The 17,802-nt window shown below is 31.7% G+C and overlaps 1 protein-coding gene and 1 long non-coding RNA gene across 2 annotated transcripts; one reads left to right on the top strand and one right to left on the bottom strand.

The window, feature by feature from the left end:
- The first annotated feature begins 325 nt into the window (after nt 1-325).
- LOC139430544 (uncharacterized) lies at nt 326-742 on the top strand. The gene is made up of 2 exons (XR_011640953.1): nt 326-541; nt 668-742. It is a non-coding gene; the product is annotated as an uncharacterized lncRNA (long non-coding RNA).
- Nucleotides 743-1,831: 1,089 nt separating this feature from the next.
- LOC111418941 (esterase FE4-like) lies at nt 1,832-12,842 on the bottom strand. The gene is made up of 6 exons (XM_071197670.1): nt 12,710-12,842; nt 12,399-12,650; nt 11,817-11,951; nt 3,151-3,301; nt 2,719-3,098; nt 1,832-2,668 (listed from the first exon to the last, which is right to left on the bottom strand). Exons 2-6 carry the CDS (start codon nt 12,588-12,590, stop codon nt 1,862-1,864), a joined length of 1,665 nt encoding a protein of 554 aa, XP_071053771.1. The 5' UTR covers nt 12,591-12,650; nt 12,710-12,842; the 3' UTR covers nt 1,832-1,861.
- Nucleotides 12,843-17,802: the final 4,960 nt, after the last annotated feature.

The following is a 17,802-nucleotide window of genomic DNA, read 5'->3' on the forward strand; positions in this document are numbered from 1 at the left end:
TGTCAAAAGAAAGTAATCTATGGTTTTTATCTATATTAAAATTTTTTTAAATTTATATTAATTCTGTGGAATTTTTTATTGTATGAGTAAAGTTTTTATTAAATGTTTGGTATAAAAAGTTTTGAATTAGTTTGGCTATACGGTTTGTGGGTGTGTTTAAATTACCAATAATTGGTCTGATATCTTTGTTTGGTTTATGAAGTTTTATAAGACTTTTCAGAATAGGAATAAGGGGGTTCATTTCGAAGTAATTAAAATTGTTAATATCAAATTTATGAAGGAACATTAAGTTTTCTTTGACAAGTTTTCTCAAGTTTTTTTTTCAGATTTCTGTTTCTACCTAAACTCTATAATTTAAAATCATCCTTTCACCACCCTACAATATTAATTACTTATTCCTTTTCATATTTCCCGTTACTTAATTTAAGTCACTCTTTTTTTTTGTTTTTACCGTAATGATTCACCGCTGTGGGTTTTGATGGTTTTTGCACTTTGGCCGGACTTTCCTTTCAACTCAACCACGTATTCTTCCAATTTGACGGTAAATATTTGTTTTGTTAGTAGTGTTTAGTATCATAACAGTTAAGTTGGTTATGTTTAGTATCATAATATTTTAATTATTATTATTTTTTGACATGTCTTTTCTCTCTTTGTTTACTATTCTTAGTCGTGCCCGATGAAGACAAATTATTGTCGAAACATGTAGCACCGAACTAATTTAATAAAAGAATTTTCATCGTCATTCAAGAATTTTATTGATCTATTAATGGGCAACACATACAATGGCAAGGTATTCAATAATTTTGAAATTTCTTTTCTTTAATAAATTAGTTGCGAATGTCTTCCGCAGTTGTTAAGAGATATAAATTTCTCGCCATCGCCTTTATATGCATATGTTATGACTTTATTTTCGTATGTATCCCGTTCAATACTAAACTTATTTATTAAAGCTGTCAATGTTCTGTATACGTCATTAACTTTATTATACATTAACTTTAATTTGCTTGTTATTCATCTTGCATACATGAGTTTGTTGGGCTGTAAGGTTTGTTTTCTGACGGCATTTTTCTTGTATTTGTATGCAGTAATTCCTCATTTTGTGCCTATAATAAGCTTACTTGCCTTTTTAATTGGTTAATTTCATTTAAAGTCTGCTATAGCTGCATTTGCAGATTGTTGATAATAATTCCATTATCTGTTGTCTGTTGTATAGTTAGCATTGTAGGCGTTATAGTAACACCGTTATTCTGGTTAGTTCCCTAATTCGATTACGAATAAACGATTTGTATTGTTGTCGTTAACCGTATCACATACAAAGTGATTGCATAAACTCCGGCTGCTCGACAAATATTTTAAAAATTATTTAAATATATCTAAAAATACTTTATGAATAAAATACCTATTTATTATAAAATACTTTGAAATATATTACGAATCTCGAATATTGTTCAAAACATAATTCTGAACGTCGTTCTGAGAAAATCAATAATATCGTTTTGAATACCAATATTAAAGAAACCATTCGATTTAATCAAATTTCGAAGATTGAATTCTGCGAAATAAGTGCATAAAGGCAAATACTATTTCCGATGCATCAAAAAACCAGACCTTGATATTGTAAAACCACCAATGCTTTTTTTTTCAGACTTTATGAACGGACTCTACGTATAATTTTATGATTTCCTTGTAACAAACGATTGATTTAAGTTAACGATAAAAACCAAATTGGGAGGAGGAGGGTGAATAAAGAGTTAGATTTATAAATATTCCCTTTTAAATTAAAAGTTATACGAAAGTATAGTTTTTCCAAAGAAATCTTTAAAATATTGAATACCTTAAAATGTTTATTATTTAAACAATATTATAATTCTGTATGTTCGTATTTAACACTCTTTCCTAATAATTTATCCCAAAACTCCATATTTTTTCGATCAAACGGTTCGACCTTTGTAATTAATGAATCCGTGGATATATCTAAATAATTCAGTTTATTTCGAGTAACTTTTAACCAACTTACACCCAAATCATTATTTTTCGGTGTAGGTTTCCCATGTTTTGCAAAATTCGTCCAAAGTTTTACCATCTTAATAATATTTTGGCCTTCAATTGAGTTTTGAGTAAGATCTTTTGGGGTAAATTTATTTTTAAATAAGTAACCAAGTTCTTCAACATGACCCGCGCCCGGCATTTTAGCAATATCTTCGTGCATTTGTTTGAAATAGTTTAATTTAGTATCCGATGAAAATTTATATAAATATAAATCTTTGTGATCAACTAAAACATGTTCGCTAATTGAAGCGTATACTCCATAAATTATGAAAATTTCGGAGAATAATTTTGAATATTTCTCGGTTCCAGCTTTGTATTCGTTGATTTTGTATTGTTTTTTGATACGATTGAAAAGATTTTGTTTTGACTCTTCATCTGTAACGTTTAGTTGATGAGGAATAAAATAGTGTTCGGGCATTTCTTTTAATTCTCCGTATATAAGCATATCCTGAGCATAAACAACTAAGACTTCGTTGCTATTAAATCCTAGAATAAAGGGAAGTTTTTGGAATTGTCCTCTGGATAAAATCTTTGCAGGTGATTCTGATAAAAATATATCTCCGCTGTGTAAAGGTTCCACAACCGGGCCAAATAAAGGTATTTTGTGAAGAGGAAGTAACTACAAAATGATTAAAATCAAATACATAAAACAACAAATAAAAATATTACCCTATCCGATTTTTTTTCAACTTTGATAATATCATCAATTGGAATTGATTGTAAATATTTTAAAATTTCCTTTTCGTCGTCAACCGAAAAATTTAAATTCTCAGCAAGGTAAATTCCCGTATTTTTTTGAGCTTCATTCCAAATGCAATTAGCACTGCCGCTTTGAGCGATCACTCTGTGTACTAATCCTTTAGAAAGTGGAGATAACATGTGCATATGGACACTTGCTCCTCCAGCACTTTCGCCGAAAAGCGTCACACTTCCAGGATCGCCACCAAACATTTCGATGTTTTTCTGAATCCATTTTAACGCTAAATTTTGATCTTTCAAAGCAGCATTACCGGGGACCCCAATCTCTGGATTTTCAAAATTAAGAAATCCTAAAACATAAGTTTTAATTAATATTGGAAGATTTTGGAATTAAGATTTTACCAAAGAATCCCAACCGATAATTGATTGTTATTAACACAATTTTTTCAGGGAGGAAAAATTCTGGTCCAAACATATCTAATTGTCCACTTCCCACAGTGTATCCACCACCGTGGATAAAAACCATAACTGGTCTTAAATTTTTGGTGGCAACCTAATATTTTTCAAGATTAATTTGATTTATATTGTAAATGAAGCGATTCAAAAGTAAAGTGTTAATTGAAAAAATTTCGTCACAATAAACATTATTTAATTCATAATTAATTAGTTCTGTTGTTTTGAAATTATTTTACAATCACGAGATTCTTATTACAACCTTGAATTGTGAGAGGAGACTTTTTATACAGATTTGGCAGAATTTGGGGCAAAGAAAATTATTCACGACACTATTCAGTACAACACCAATTTAAGAACTGAAGAGGGTAGCACTTGCGACGTTGTCGTTTGCTCTCTGAGTCACATTAAAAAAAGATATTTCAAAGATAATGTCACTTTTAAAGCATTCTCAGAGAAACGATGTGTTGAACTGACTTTTATTAATTAACCGGGTCGTCTCTTTTAAGTAGTATTGCGATTTAAAGAAGTATGAAGATCGATAATGTATTTTCTCGTTACGATAAGTATATCTGGGAGAAACCTCTGGACCTAATTAAACGGTTGATGATGAATCAATCAATAAATTGGACGGACAGAACCCTAAGCTACCGATCTGGCTCTGGATAGTTCTAACGAATATCTTGACGACATCGAACCATGAATCTAGCGATTTATTTAGTCTAACTTCATTTAAGAAATTCAAGCAGATCGCAAAACACTTTCTTAATTTTGGGTAACACTGAATTTGCAATTCAAGTTATTCGAGGACTAGTTCCTGATGGTTTCTGATTTCTCGCAATGCTAGAATGCTATTATACCTATAATTTTTGCAGTCTGCATCATTTCAATCGTTTTAGTCATTTTGTACTTCTATAACTGTGATAACAATGTTTTTTGATTACGAGACTGTCAAAAATAGCTGATGATGTTTTTTCTTGTAGCTGCGTTGCACTCTAAATTCAATTTTGAAATCTGAATTCAATATACGATCTCCTGAAGCATTGGAGCAAAATCATGATGTTCTTTTGCAACTTTAAAACTACCAATAGCCTTTTAAGATTCATTTATGTATATTCTGCACTTTAATTTGCATTTCACATTTTACCAGGTATATATCCTTTATGGTCAATACTTTTAACAAGTTCCGGGAGGAATGCTGGCTATCCATTTCATCTGCAGATGCAGTTTCATCTTTAATTTTTATATTATGAAACTATGTTTTTTAATAAAATCTCTGATCCAATCCATACTTGCAGAAAGTTTAATTTCTCTGTTTGAATGAATGCGAGATGAACTGCTTGTTCATCTGAGTGCTGTTTGTTTGGTGGTATTTTCATCTACTGGCATTATTCTTTTCTGTACATATCTTCCATTCATATTAGTATATGATGATGATTTCTCACTTACTATTGCTCCATAATAAACCAACTTCCTAATTGAAGCTCCAGTTCTTTTGATTGATCTTACGACTGATTGGTCATTTTATCTTTGACCTACTGTTTCCGGGAATTCTCTCTTCTGGTATTTTAGTTAGGTATACATACCGGTTCTGCTGTTTCTATTTCACGTACTAACGATACATTTTCTAAATCATTTTTTATGGTTAGGTTGAAATTGAAGTTAATATCCATTATACCAGTTTGTTTAACGTGGTAGAAAAAATTTCGAATTTTGTTGTACTTTTACTGGTTTATTTATAATTTTGTTGTCTAACTAGTTTCGGCAAAACCCATCATCAGAGACAACTACAAGAATTAACAATTTTAATCAATAAGTGAAATTTAAATATGTGAATTAACAATAAGTTTTTTATAAAAAGTTTTTTAAAATACTTACAGGTCATTGTATCTTACAGGAAATTAACATCGAAAATATAAAGCGGTGAACGAATTAAAATTATTACTGTCACAAATTTACTTAAAATACATGTAAAAATTCTTTTATAAAACTTTAAAGATTTAACTCCGCATGGACATCTTTTGTGGTGGATGTTATAAGATGGTCTGAATTCAGGTTGTTCTTCTTCGTAAGAGAACAATAAATAATGCGCATGTACAAAATATTTGGTGACGTATTTCAATTCTAAACTTAAACTGGAAAGTATTTTGAAAAATCATACAAAGTAAACCATCGAGGTTCAATATAATTAAATGTAATTAAAATGTTTTTTATTTTTAAAAACATGTTATAATTTTATATAATATTTCAAACATTTTTGAAATATTATAGTGGGATAATAAGGATGTTGGAATTTAAAATGGGAATTTTAAATTATGTAAATAGGAAGAGGTGTATAAGGATTAGGGTTCGAGAAAGGAAATGGGGGATTGGCCGCTGGGACCCCAAAAAGTGCGAAAAATGCACGCGGACCAGATGCATTAGTCCTCTGCATTTTGGGGGAAAGGAAAGGTTAAATATTTGTAAAGTGGGATTTTTAAAGAAAGTACCTGATCATTAAGGCATTCTAATTCTGTGTTGTTATATTTAAATTTATCTATTTCATATTGTTCTAATAAACTAAGTTTAAAACCTTTGTTCTGTTTATGTAGTAACGTAACACCCTCTTGTATGTCAAGATCATGTCTAAACATTAACATATGTCTACCAAAATTGGAATTGTCATTATGCTGGTGTTCTTTAATTCTAGTTTTGATAGATCTACCTGTTTCACCAATATATGTAGCTCCACATGTACTACATTCCAATTTATAAACACCATTTTGATCTAACAAATTGATTTTATCTTTGGCGTTGAATAGTTTTTTCTGTAATGTGTTTATGTTTTTATAGGAAATATTAATATCGTATTTACGGAAAATCTTTTGTATATTATAAGCAACATTACCAGGAAAATTAATTGATCTATATATTAAATTATTATTTTGTGTGAGTGGTTGTAAAGTGGTTGAATTTTTAAGTAGATGTTTTATATGAAGTTTTTTGATTAAAGAATTTATCTGTGGTATTGAGAAACCATTATTAATTGCTATAGATTTAATGATATTAAATTAATTATTATTATATAAGCTCTGAAAGCTGCAGCTTTATGAGAATTATGATGGAAAGAAAAATTAGGAATTACAGTGTCAGTTTGTGTGGGTTTTCTATAAATTTTAAATTCAATTGATTCTCCTTTATTAATGAGAGTTAAATCTAAAAAATTTTAGTTGGTTGTCGCTTTCTAATTCCAAAGTGAATTTAATATTACTATGTAAATTATTGATGTAATTATGAAACTCGTTAATAGAAATATCATTCTCATTATTCCAAATAATTAATATGTCATCAACATACCTACGCCAAAGGGTTATGTTCTTATTTAGAGGATTGTTAGTATCAAAAATTGTATTTTCAAGATGATTAAGGAAAATATCCGAGAGAAGGCCGCTCAAAGGAGATCCCATAGGTAACCCTTCGTTATATTTATAGAATTTATTGTCAAACTGACAAAAATTTTGTTCAGTGCATATTTTCAGTAAATTGTATACATGTTCTGTATCAACCTGATTAATTTTGTTACTTATCATATTTTTAGAGAGAATCAAGGTTTCAGAAACTGGTATATTAGTATATAAATTTGTTACGTCAAAGGAAAGTAAAGTGAAATTGCTTGGTAATTGTGTGTTTTGAATTATGTTAATTAAATCATACCTATTATTTATAGTGAAATCTGCTTTAAATTGAATTATGTTTTTGAAAAATTGTATTAGAAATGTTGAAATTTTATAAGTACTTGAGTTTATGGAAGAAATAATAGGTCTAATTGGGAAGTTAGTTTGGTGTAATTTAATCAATGAATAAATCAAAGGTGTTTTTGGATTCATTGGTAGAAAATTAAACATAGAAATAGAATGTTCTTTAAGGAAATCTTGTGCTGATTTAACTGCTTTTTTAGTTTTAGTGTGAAAACTAGATGTTGGGTTTTTCTTAATTTCAATAAAATTATTTTCATTAAAAAATTTTAAAGTTTTTGAAATATATGAAGGTTTGTCTAAAATTACTAAACCCGCGTTTTTGTCAGCATTCGTAACTATCAGTGAATTGACTTTAATTTTATGTTTAATCTTACGTAATGTTTGAATTTCTTCCCAATTAGAACTTTCTTCAGTTTTGGTGTTCCTTTCTTTCCTTTTCAGTAATTCGATGAGATCATTCTTTAAGCTGTCCTCCCTCGGTACTTTGTTGGCTGCACATTCTAGATCTATTGCCAATCTTGGTAGATTAATTTGTTCAGGTGTCATGGTGTATTTGTGTCCCTTATTGAGGAGGTCCTGTTCTTTTTGATTAAAATGGATCTTGGATAAGTTAGTGAATCTTGGATGGAATTTATGTTGATTTAAATTTAATGGATCTTGGGAGTTTTCACGTTTTATGTCTCTTAGTTTGTTGAGTTTTTTATTTTTGTTTTTCCATGTCGCATTAAGTTGTTCTCTTTCGAATTGTTTTGCCTGTTCAATTATTTCTTGAATTTCGACAAAATGAAGTCTGTTTGTTAAAATGTTGTACAACATTAAACTTGCCGAAACTAGTTAGACAACAAAATTATAAATAAACCAGTAAAAGTACAACAAAATTCGAAATTTTTTCTACCACATTTTTTATGGCTTTGTTTCTAATTGGATCCTTACTAGCTTTCTCCGCGATTTTTCTTAAGAACCTCATTTCCAAATGAGTGTCCTAATGGTGTCTAAACATTCATATTTATGTACTGTTCCAAGCTGGCTCTTCAGATATGCACATATCAATTTTTCTTTCTAGGTAGTTCTGTTTTCGTGCTTGCTGTTAGCATTATATCGTCTGCATAAACTAGATCAGTGTTTCCCTCTTATCTTGCTTTTCTTTTACATTTCTTATTTTTTGATCCATGAACATTAGAAATAGTATGGGCTTAGGCAGTTCTCTTGTTTCATACCTTTCTCTATATTAAAGTTTTTTGCATTTCTTCATTTAGCCTGACACAGCCTTTTATACTTTCTGTCTGATATAACTACATAATACCAACAATCATGTAAAATCAAAATAAGTCGTGCAAAAACAAAATAAAATGTTCATTTTAAATTTGTGTTAGATCAGCTTATTAATTATACTCAAATTATTGGTGATTTGAATAGGTAAATTTATCTATAATAGGAAATAATTAATTCATCACAGTTTACAAATTAATTAAACATAATATTAAACAGTCATGAAATAAGAATCGTTAAAAATTCATATAGTAGTAGAATTAAAACCAAATTCAATCACATTCAGACGCACGCCCTCTCTGCAGAATGGAGCGAAATTCAGACATAAACAGTGATGACGTTATTGGATTTTGTAAAAACGGCTTTTTGCTAAAAAGTAAAGAAGACAAAACTATAATTCAGAAAATGTTGGAAGAGTTAAAACAAAAACAAATAGTTAACAACTATATAGAAAGTATCCCGAAACTTATACATAACAAAACACCAAATGAAAATTCATTTTCCGCTATAAATATGTAACATAAAACCAGACATTAATGAAAATGACATTAGTACATATCTGGCAATCAAAATCATTACCCACAGATATTGCAAAAGAATAATATCACGCCTAACCAATAACCGAACACGCAAAATACGCATTATTACAGGTGACGTAAATGCGTTTCAAAAACTAGTCAAAGAAGGATTGTATTTTATGCACAAACATTACCTAGTTATAGAGAGCGAATCTTCAGCACCAATCCCTTGTGGAAAATGCACAAAATTTACCCACACAACCGACAAATGCACATAAAAACAACAATGCACTAAATGCAAAGGAAACCACCACATGGACCAATGTGAAACAAACCTCCCTGAGACCTATTTGCCTTGCAACAAGGTGGGACACGCAGCGTGGTCATTCAAATGCAAGAAATGTTCACTAGAACCCATAGAAGGTCTTCCGACAACACAAATAAAGTCAGCAAACAAAAAATCTGCTGAAGTCGATGCTTCTATCACCACAAAGTCAAGAATCCACAAGGCAATTACGATGCATGACTATATCATTGACACATTTATCAACGAGTTGAATAAACCAGAAACAAAGAACAGAAAGGAAATGATACAGAAGTTGAGAACATGGTTTGCGGAACATTGTTATGTTGGATCGCTTGGACGTTGACGCTCCTCCAGCAACGGTGCCAATCCACGGAAGTCAAGAAACAACTATGATGGACGACTTGAGCCGAACCCCAGGTTACTTGTAGCAATTAGACTTACCAAAGGTAGCAGACACTACAGAAATTACTGACAAGACTAACATAGATAGCCCAAAACAATATATAGACATACTATATAGTAATATATGTACTTTTAATAACAAAAAGACTTTTATCTATAATTAGATCCAACAGAAAGACATAGATCTAGTATTGTTTGTTGAAACTAAGACAAAAACCGACCAAATAGTACAATATAGTGACTGAAATGTAATTCAAAAGAACGGACACAAAATAAACAATACAAGAGGATCACTGATACTTGCTAACCCAGCTGTTAACATAAAGAAAGACAATCCTCCAGCTCTTAACAAACAACTTAATGAATGCCTACATTTTAAAATCCCATTTAAAGACAATTTTATCAATTTTTTTTGCGTATATTCACCCTCATTCTAAGATAGAAGAAAAGATTTTCACAAAAGCAACCCTTTATGAATATACCATAATAGTAGGGGATTTCAACTGAAATACGTCCAAGAAAAAGCAAATGCAATCTTTTCTCTCCAACTTGAACTTTGTAAGACATAAAACAAGCCCCACATTTATTATACCAGCTAACAGTGACACAACATCAGCTAACCTGACATATTATTATATACGGAAAATCTCAAACATAACATTTTGGACGTGGACGTGACAGGAGACTTATGTGACATAGACCACCTAAGTATGTCTTTTAAATATGACTTAAGAAAAACAGACATAGAAAAAGTTAACCGTGACTTAATAGCATTTATAAATGCTCTTAAAACAAATTCTATTAACATAGATGAAATAAACCAATTCCATCAACGTTTTTCCCAATCCATAATCACACACACTATACCAACTCTAGTTTACACAAGACAAGGTCTATACCAACTCTAATTTACAACAACAAGGAGCTGATTACGGGCATAGAAAAGTGCAACGCCATGGCACTACATTTGCAAGCCGCATTCACACCAGAAGATACTCCGCTATTCAACAAAGATCATCATAAATTCGTAGAAAACTGGTACCACGAATTCTCAACATTCACGTTAGTCAATAACTTAATTCCTGAAATTAACGAAGAAGAATATAAACTACATATCTTCAAAGGTAAAAATTCCGCTCCAGGTTATGATTTTATAAATAAGACGGCCCTAAGAAAATTAAACCAAAAGGTCCACAACCACATACGTAAAATCCTAAATTATTGCTTACAAGTACAATTTTTCCCGTCTTTATGGAAATATTGAAAGATCATAACAATTCCTAAACCCAATTCCAATCCTTCGAACCCTAAGAATTACCGTCCCATCACAGTCCTTTCCGTAATTGGAAAAGTATATGAAAGCATCATCAACTCAAGAATTCTAAACGCTATAAATTCTAAAATTCCAATGTACCAATTCGGATTCAAACATCAAAATTCCACCACGCACTCTCTATCTATCCTATATAATAACATCGAAACAAAGCATCTATTGAAGAAACATACAGCAATAGTTTTTCTGAACATCAATAAAGCATTCGACAGCGTGTGGCACAAAGGATTAATTTACAAAATGAACCTACTCAACGTGGATATACACATTATAAAAATCATAGACCACTTCCTAAAAACCGACAAATTAAAATCTAAATAAATATAACATGCTCAGACATTTACTCCCCAGATCCTTCATTCTTAGATTTAAGATGTTATGTACTACAATACGCAGACGACACCACGTTGATTACACACGAAAAAAACATGAAAGAAGCAATCAACAACATGCAAGTACTTTACAACAAAACATTAGCGTGGTTGTACAAATGGAAACTACAGCCCAACCCATCCTAATTCCTTATCACAACCTCAACGAAAATTCCCCATATATCCTTAAAGAACAAGGCTAACTGAAACCCTCAGCAAATATTAAATACCTAGGAATATCTCTGGACAAATGACTACGACTACAAAAACATTTCAAGGAAAAGCAACTAGAAATAATTAAAAGAGCTAAATACTTCCGCCACCCAAACAACTCACTACAAAAGATACGTAACAAAGTTTTATACGAACGAACAAACATTACTCCCATCACAGAGAGACTCAAAATCTTAAGACAAAAGTTTTCTGACAATTCATTTAAGTAGACCAAACGACCACAAAAGAAGTTTATTTGAAAAACTTTTTGGATCAGAAGAAGGCTCTCCATAAATTTAAATATGTGCATATAATTCTTGTTAATAAAATGTAATTTACGTTTTTAGGCGAAAAGACCTACTACGGTAGGTCGATAGCCAAAAAAGGATATTTTCTCTCTCTTTAAAAGAATTAATTTTCGGTTTAACACAATACTTTTGAATAAATGTGTAGACAAAAACGTACATTTGGAGTGTGTATGTTCATATACAAACAATCTTCTTGCCCAACTATTTTTTTATTTGAATCGAGTTGAACACATTGCGGCATGTCAATTTCTGCTTCTAAAATTCCATCCCATTTTTCTGCTGGTTGTGGATCCTATATTAAAAATGTCACAGAAATAAATAATACCTTGTTATATTAAAGGTATTTATACTACGTAGATAATTTTCTACAAGAATGTAAAACATTTTTACTTGTACAAAATCATTTCTTATCAGCTTAATAATAAATAACTTTTTAATTATTTTTATAACCTTTCTCATCAACATTTATAAATAAAGAAAAATATTATATTATATATTTTTACATTTATGCTTTAATTATAAAAACAACCTTTTTTGTGTCTTGTATTTTCATTGATTTTTCCTAATGTAAAGTGTGTCAAGTGATTGGGTCAATAGGTGTAATTAAGACCCATGTTCCTACCAATAAAAATGATTTATTATGTCATTAACTTTTATTTTTTCAGTACAAGTGTTTATTTCCTCTCCCCAAATTTGTTAACTAAATCTCATGCTAATTCTATTTCATTTTAGTTCTTACCTTAAATCTACGTTCTCCAATTGGTGGTTTCGCATAAGGAACTTTTAAAAAACTATAAAATCTTCCTCCTTTCCAATCTTTTTTCACAACTCCCCGTATTTTCCCCTGTTCAATTTCGATTAATGGTGATCGATTACATGTTACAAACGCCGGTAATAACAGCACAATACTGAGGATATATTTGGATATCATGACTCTTCAATGTCTTCTGGTAATCTAACGGATTCTTAACAGTTTAAACCTCGCTCGTAACTGGTTATCGCAACTCTGTTTTATTTTTATCTATTTAATACTATACTTATTAAACTCACCGTCGCGTCGACCGTTATGTTTGAATTTATTTTATTTGTATATGTATATTCTTGAATCGTTTTAACTAAAGCTTACTTTCTTATCAACTGTATTTCCATTCGAATTTAGAATAACTAATGGAATACTTCAAATTTAACGAGCAGAGTTTATTTTAATTTTCAAATTGTTTGAAATGGTTATTTTATTATTTTGAATGCTTGTTTGTTTTTTAAAACAATCTTATCTTAGAACACGTAATCGCAATTTTTGTGGAAAGATAAATTTAAAAAAGAGACCACCAATCGCGTTTGGAAACGTGTAGGTTGTAAAATTAACCTGTCTCAAAATTAAAAGTAACCAAGATTAAATAAATAAATCGTTACAATTTAAGAATAAGGTCGCATAATTAACCGAAGACAACAACATCTAGAAGTTCCTACAACATCGTCTTTCTAATAGTTTTTATTAGAATGAAGAAATACTATTTGGAAGGAAATAATATCGGGAATATGGAACGAAATTCTCTTTCTTGTTGCTCAACTTGCGCTTCAGCCTTGTCCATCCTATCTTATATTTTCTCGCAATTTCTGGCTTTTACACTTAATTTGTGAGGACCCTTAACTTTCTTGATGCGTTGTTGGGGTGTTGAAAAGATATACATAATCCGCGTCTTCTTGGCCTACTTGGAACACCATTAATCGAACATCAAGTCGAACGAAACACGGATATTGTCCTCCTCGGCCTTGATATCTAAAATATTAACCCTAAACCAGTACAAAGAATGATCATAATTACAGGTGATTTGGAATATCTGCCCAGTAATCCTTAAAAAACCACAAGACACCAGGAGAAGATAAAATTGTAGCGGAACTCTTAAAGTATGGAGGGAAAGCACTAAAAGAAGAGATATTCGTCTGCTTGGTGAAGTATGGGAGCGAGAGCAAATGCCTAGTAGGTGAGGTGTGAGCATGATATTCTCGGTGCATAAGAAACGATCAAAAATTACATCCGTAGTGTGATAAAGGTGTCCGAAAGCGTCTCGAGAGAGAGAGCTTGTGGTGAGCCTTGGCGTCAGGCAAGGAGATGCCTTATACTGTACGTCGTTCAACCTGACTCTAAAAAGAGTCATCAGGATCATCAAAATATATGGTCATGTCTAGAGGAAGGACTGGGATACGGCGACCATACCCTGGCGGCATAATATATTCGGTTGAAAACAAGGTATAATTTAAATATCATTTAATATTGTATAATTGGGCTGGAGATCATATTTTAGTCTCTACCACCTGCTAAGGTCGCGGCTACTGCTTAGAAATACAAAGACACTCTTGCGTTCACTAGTTATGTACGCCTGACATGGGTACTAACTAAAAAGGACGAGCGATGCTTGGACATGTGGGAAAGAAAAATTGTTAAGCAACTTTATGGCCCCATTCGGGATGATGATTTGTGGCGGATCCACCGAAACGTGCAGACGATAGTTGGACGACATGGACGCTGACCTGAGGAAGCTGGGATTGAGTGGATGGAGGCATGTGTGTGAACTTGGCTCAGCTTCTACAAAATTTTAAAAAATTAATCACAGTTCTGATAGCCCCTAAAAAGTTCTAGAGTTCTCTGTAGAAATAAAAAATAGTTCCGTTCATTAGCATGGTCAAAACAGCAAATAAAAAGATGGGGAGGCTAACTTCACGACTCGCTCGCAAATTACGAAAGCTTTAACGACTAGAACTTTCTTAACTGAATTCATAGCTCAAAATCTTAATAAGAATAATCGATGGAACTCTTTGCGGACCACTGGTGTTCGAGTTGAATAATTGTTACCTAATATTTTTCAATAGATTTTTGGTTTACCTCATTTGATTTTCTAATCTTAGCATAATCCACAAACAAAATTTTTCAGAGGCGTTGCTAAAAGTTTTGCACACAGGCGCCACTAACCCTTAGCGCGGTCCTGTTCCTAATTCCATTTTCCTTTTGATCCTTCATAGGTACTAACACCAATACATGACGCACTTTTATAGTCTTACACACAGCATATATCTACCAATGATTTTGCGAGAACTAAACGCATTAAATTGCCATCACGTATTCTTTCTCGCTTGGTGTCATAAAGAAACTGTTCCTTCTACTGTTAATTCCTTTTAGCCGTTGAAGAAGCTTTTATCACTCCGCCTTGCAGTCGTAGATAATGAGATCAATTCATCGCTCTGTAACCATACATTGAATCAGTAATCCATATGCACTCCACCTGCCAATTCACACACCATTTCACAATCTCGTATCGTTGATAGATCCATTACGTACCATCCATTCGCGAGACAATAGAACGAGAGAACATAAAAACAAATGAACAAAAATAAATAAGTGGGACAGAAGTTACAAAACAAGTAATAGTGTTAAGAATGCTGCATTCAGCATTCTTTGTACTCTTGATTATTAATAATTACTATTGTTCAATTTACGTGCGACGATAGCAACAAACCTCCCAGCAATAAACTTTTACTAGTAATTTTCTATCTACTTTCTTAGCTGATATCTTCCTTATTATTAGAGGATAGCGAAAAACTAAATACACTACTTGAAAGCTTGAATCTTTCTCTATCTAAAACCAGTAACTCTATTAGTATGGGATGTAATCACAAAGTCTCCTGATTTTCCAGCGTATGATACGCTGGTGAGGAAAAAAGTGGGGTTGCCATTTAAAAAATAGTATATTACAGTATAAGTGAGAAAACTATGATTTTTCATTAACGCGTATGTCGGATTTCAACACGAGCCAAAGGCGAGTGTGGAAAGACATACAAGTTAGTGGAAAATATAAGTTTCTCACGTGTGCTGTATAGCGTTTTGTTCAATCCTACTATTTAGAGAAAACCCTTCTTAAAATTCGATAATTCCTGAGCAATTTCATGTAGACATGTCGGCGACGACAGCAGTTTTTGACAGTGTCATAGATTGTCATGCTTTTAATTGATATATATATGTAAACCATTTGTGTCAAATCGTCATCATTATGCATAAAATTAATAAATTGATTAAAATTAATACTTTATAGAAGTGAAATACTTAATTAACTTTCCACATATGCTGTCCACTGTTTTTTAGTTAACATCCGTTACGTTTAAACAAAGAGTTCTTCCTTTAAAGGTTTTATATTTAGCTGACAGTGGTTGAAAAAATTTTCACTCACTCGTTTCTATGAAAATCAGCAGAGTGAATGCATATAACAACTTTCAACACTCGTATCCACGTTAGAAACTGTCAATTTCGAAGGTAGAATTGAACATATTAACTTTTCGAGATGTAAATTTTTTTTATTATTTTTATTAATAATTGTTGTTAAATTAAAGTGTATATTTGTTATTAAAAAACACCATTAAAAAGAACAGAACATTTTCGATAAGATAGATAGGTTCTAGAGCTTTCTCCTGGTCATATGAAAAAGTTATCCACCCGAACAAGGTTTAAAAATGGCTAAAACGTTAGCATTCAGCAGTTTTTAACCAAAAACGTACTTGTGCAAGCGCGTGATCGTCGCGCGTTATACATCATTAGAAAAAACAGGAAATTTTCGATAAGATTTAATAAGCTCTAAAGTTTTCTCCTGATCATATAAGAAAGTTATCGAACAAGGTTTAAAAATGGTTAAAACGTATGAATTTAACAGTTTTTGGCCAAAAATGTACTTATGCAAACGCGTGATCGCCGCTGTTATGCCATTAAAAAGAGCACAAAATTTATAGTTTATAGTTATAGTTTCCCCCTATCAAATAAGAAAGTTGTTTTTTCAGTTTTTTAAAATGCGGTTTTATAACAATTGCACAAGGCCTTGAAGTTTGGTAATTTTGAGCTATTTTAAGTTCAGGGCGGTGTTCTTCATTTTTTTATTGATCTTAACATCAACTTGCCAGTTTTAGATAGAGAAAGATTGAAGCTTTCAAGTGGTGCATTTAGTTTTAGGCGCTATCTCTAATAATAAGGAAGATATCAGCTAAGAAAGTAGATAGGAAATTACGGGTAAAAGTTTGTTGCTATCGTCGCACTGTTGTTCAATTTATAATATGTTCTTCAGACGTCTCTTCATTAGTTTACACTTCTTCTCGATGATCATCGCAAATAACTTGTCCTAATAACTTATTCTAGATATTATAACAAAAGGATAGAGGACACATGATGTCACTGTTGTCAATTTAACACGGTTATACACGATTATGCATGTGTTTTATTGTGCGTGGTGCATAATGTACACTTGCACATGTAGTTAAACTTTCCCTTAACCACCATTAATATTCCTTAACCATTTCTTCACATTTTTTCCTTTTTAATCTGTCAAACTACTATTCTATTGCCCCTCTAGTTTATTCGAATGATAAGATTAAGCACTATTAAATAACAAGTTAAGTTAAATTGATGGTTTTCCTTGTTAAATTGTTACCACATTCTCGCAAGTTTATCGGCGCTTGCTCCAATTTTTGACCATATTAATCGTATAAGTATAAATTCACGCTGAAGTATTCACTATTGGATATTGTGTCAGTGGGAAAACACCGGTGAAAATACCACTCGATTCCACACCGTTCAAAGGAATTAGGAATATCGCAAACCACATCGACAAGCAAGTTAAATCATCTTCAGTGATGAAGCTCGTTTTTGGTTCAACTTGTTTCACCGGCTTCCAAAGAAAAGATATCCATAAAACCACCTGGATATTACCTGACGGTCAAACATAAAATCAAATTGAATTAAAGAAAATGGAAATACAAAAAGCTTTAAATTTCTAAATCGAACGTTTAACACAGGATGAAACCTCAGTAAAACTTGATATAAAAGTGAATAGTGCACTGGAGCCACGACAAAAAGCCTTAAATTTCTAAATTGAACGTTTAACACAGGATGAAACTTTAGTAAAACTTGATATAAAACTGAATAGTGCACTAAATTCCTCGTTGAACAGCCACTCAACGAGGAATGTAAACAAACCACCGATATAAATAATAACGCATATAATACTGATGTAGAATATAAGAACGCAACAACACATAACACAACATACAACTATCATAACAAGAGAAGATAAGAAAAACGAATACATAGAAGAAGCTAGAATAGG

Source organism: Onthophagus taurus, chromosome 7 (genome assembly GCF_036711975.1).
Source record: "Onthophagus taurus isolate NC chromosome 7, IU_Otau_3.0, whole genome shotgun sequence".
NCBI classification, from domain to species: domain Eukaryota; kingdom Metazoa; phylum Arthropoda; class Insecta; order Coleoptera; family Scarabaeidae; genus Onthophagus; species Onthophagus taurus.

Excerpts from the sequence above, each read along its gene's own strand:
- LOC111418941 (XM_071197670.1), bottom strand. The coding sequence starts at position 12,590 with ATGATATCCAAATATATCCTCAGTATTGTGCTGTTATTACCGGCGTTT. Across the intron at positions 11,952-12,398 it reads TTGGAGAACGTAGATTTAAG|GATCCACAACCAGCAGAAAA; the intron begins GTAAGAACTAAA and ends TTTTTAATATAG. Across the intron at positions 3,302-11,816 it reads TGAACATACACACTCCAAAT|GTTGCCACCAAAAATTTAAG; the intron begins GTACGTTTTTGT and ends GAAAAATATTAG.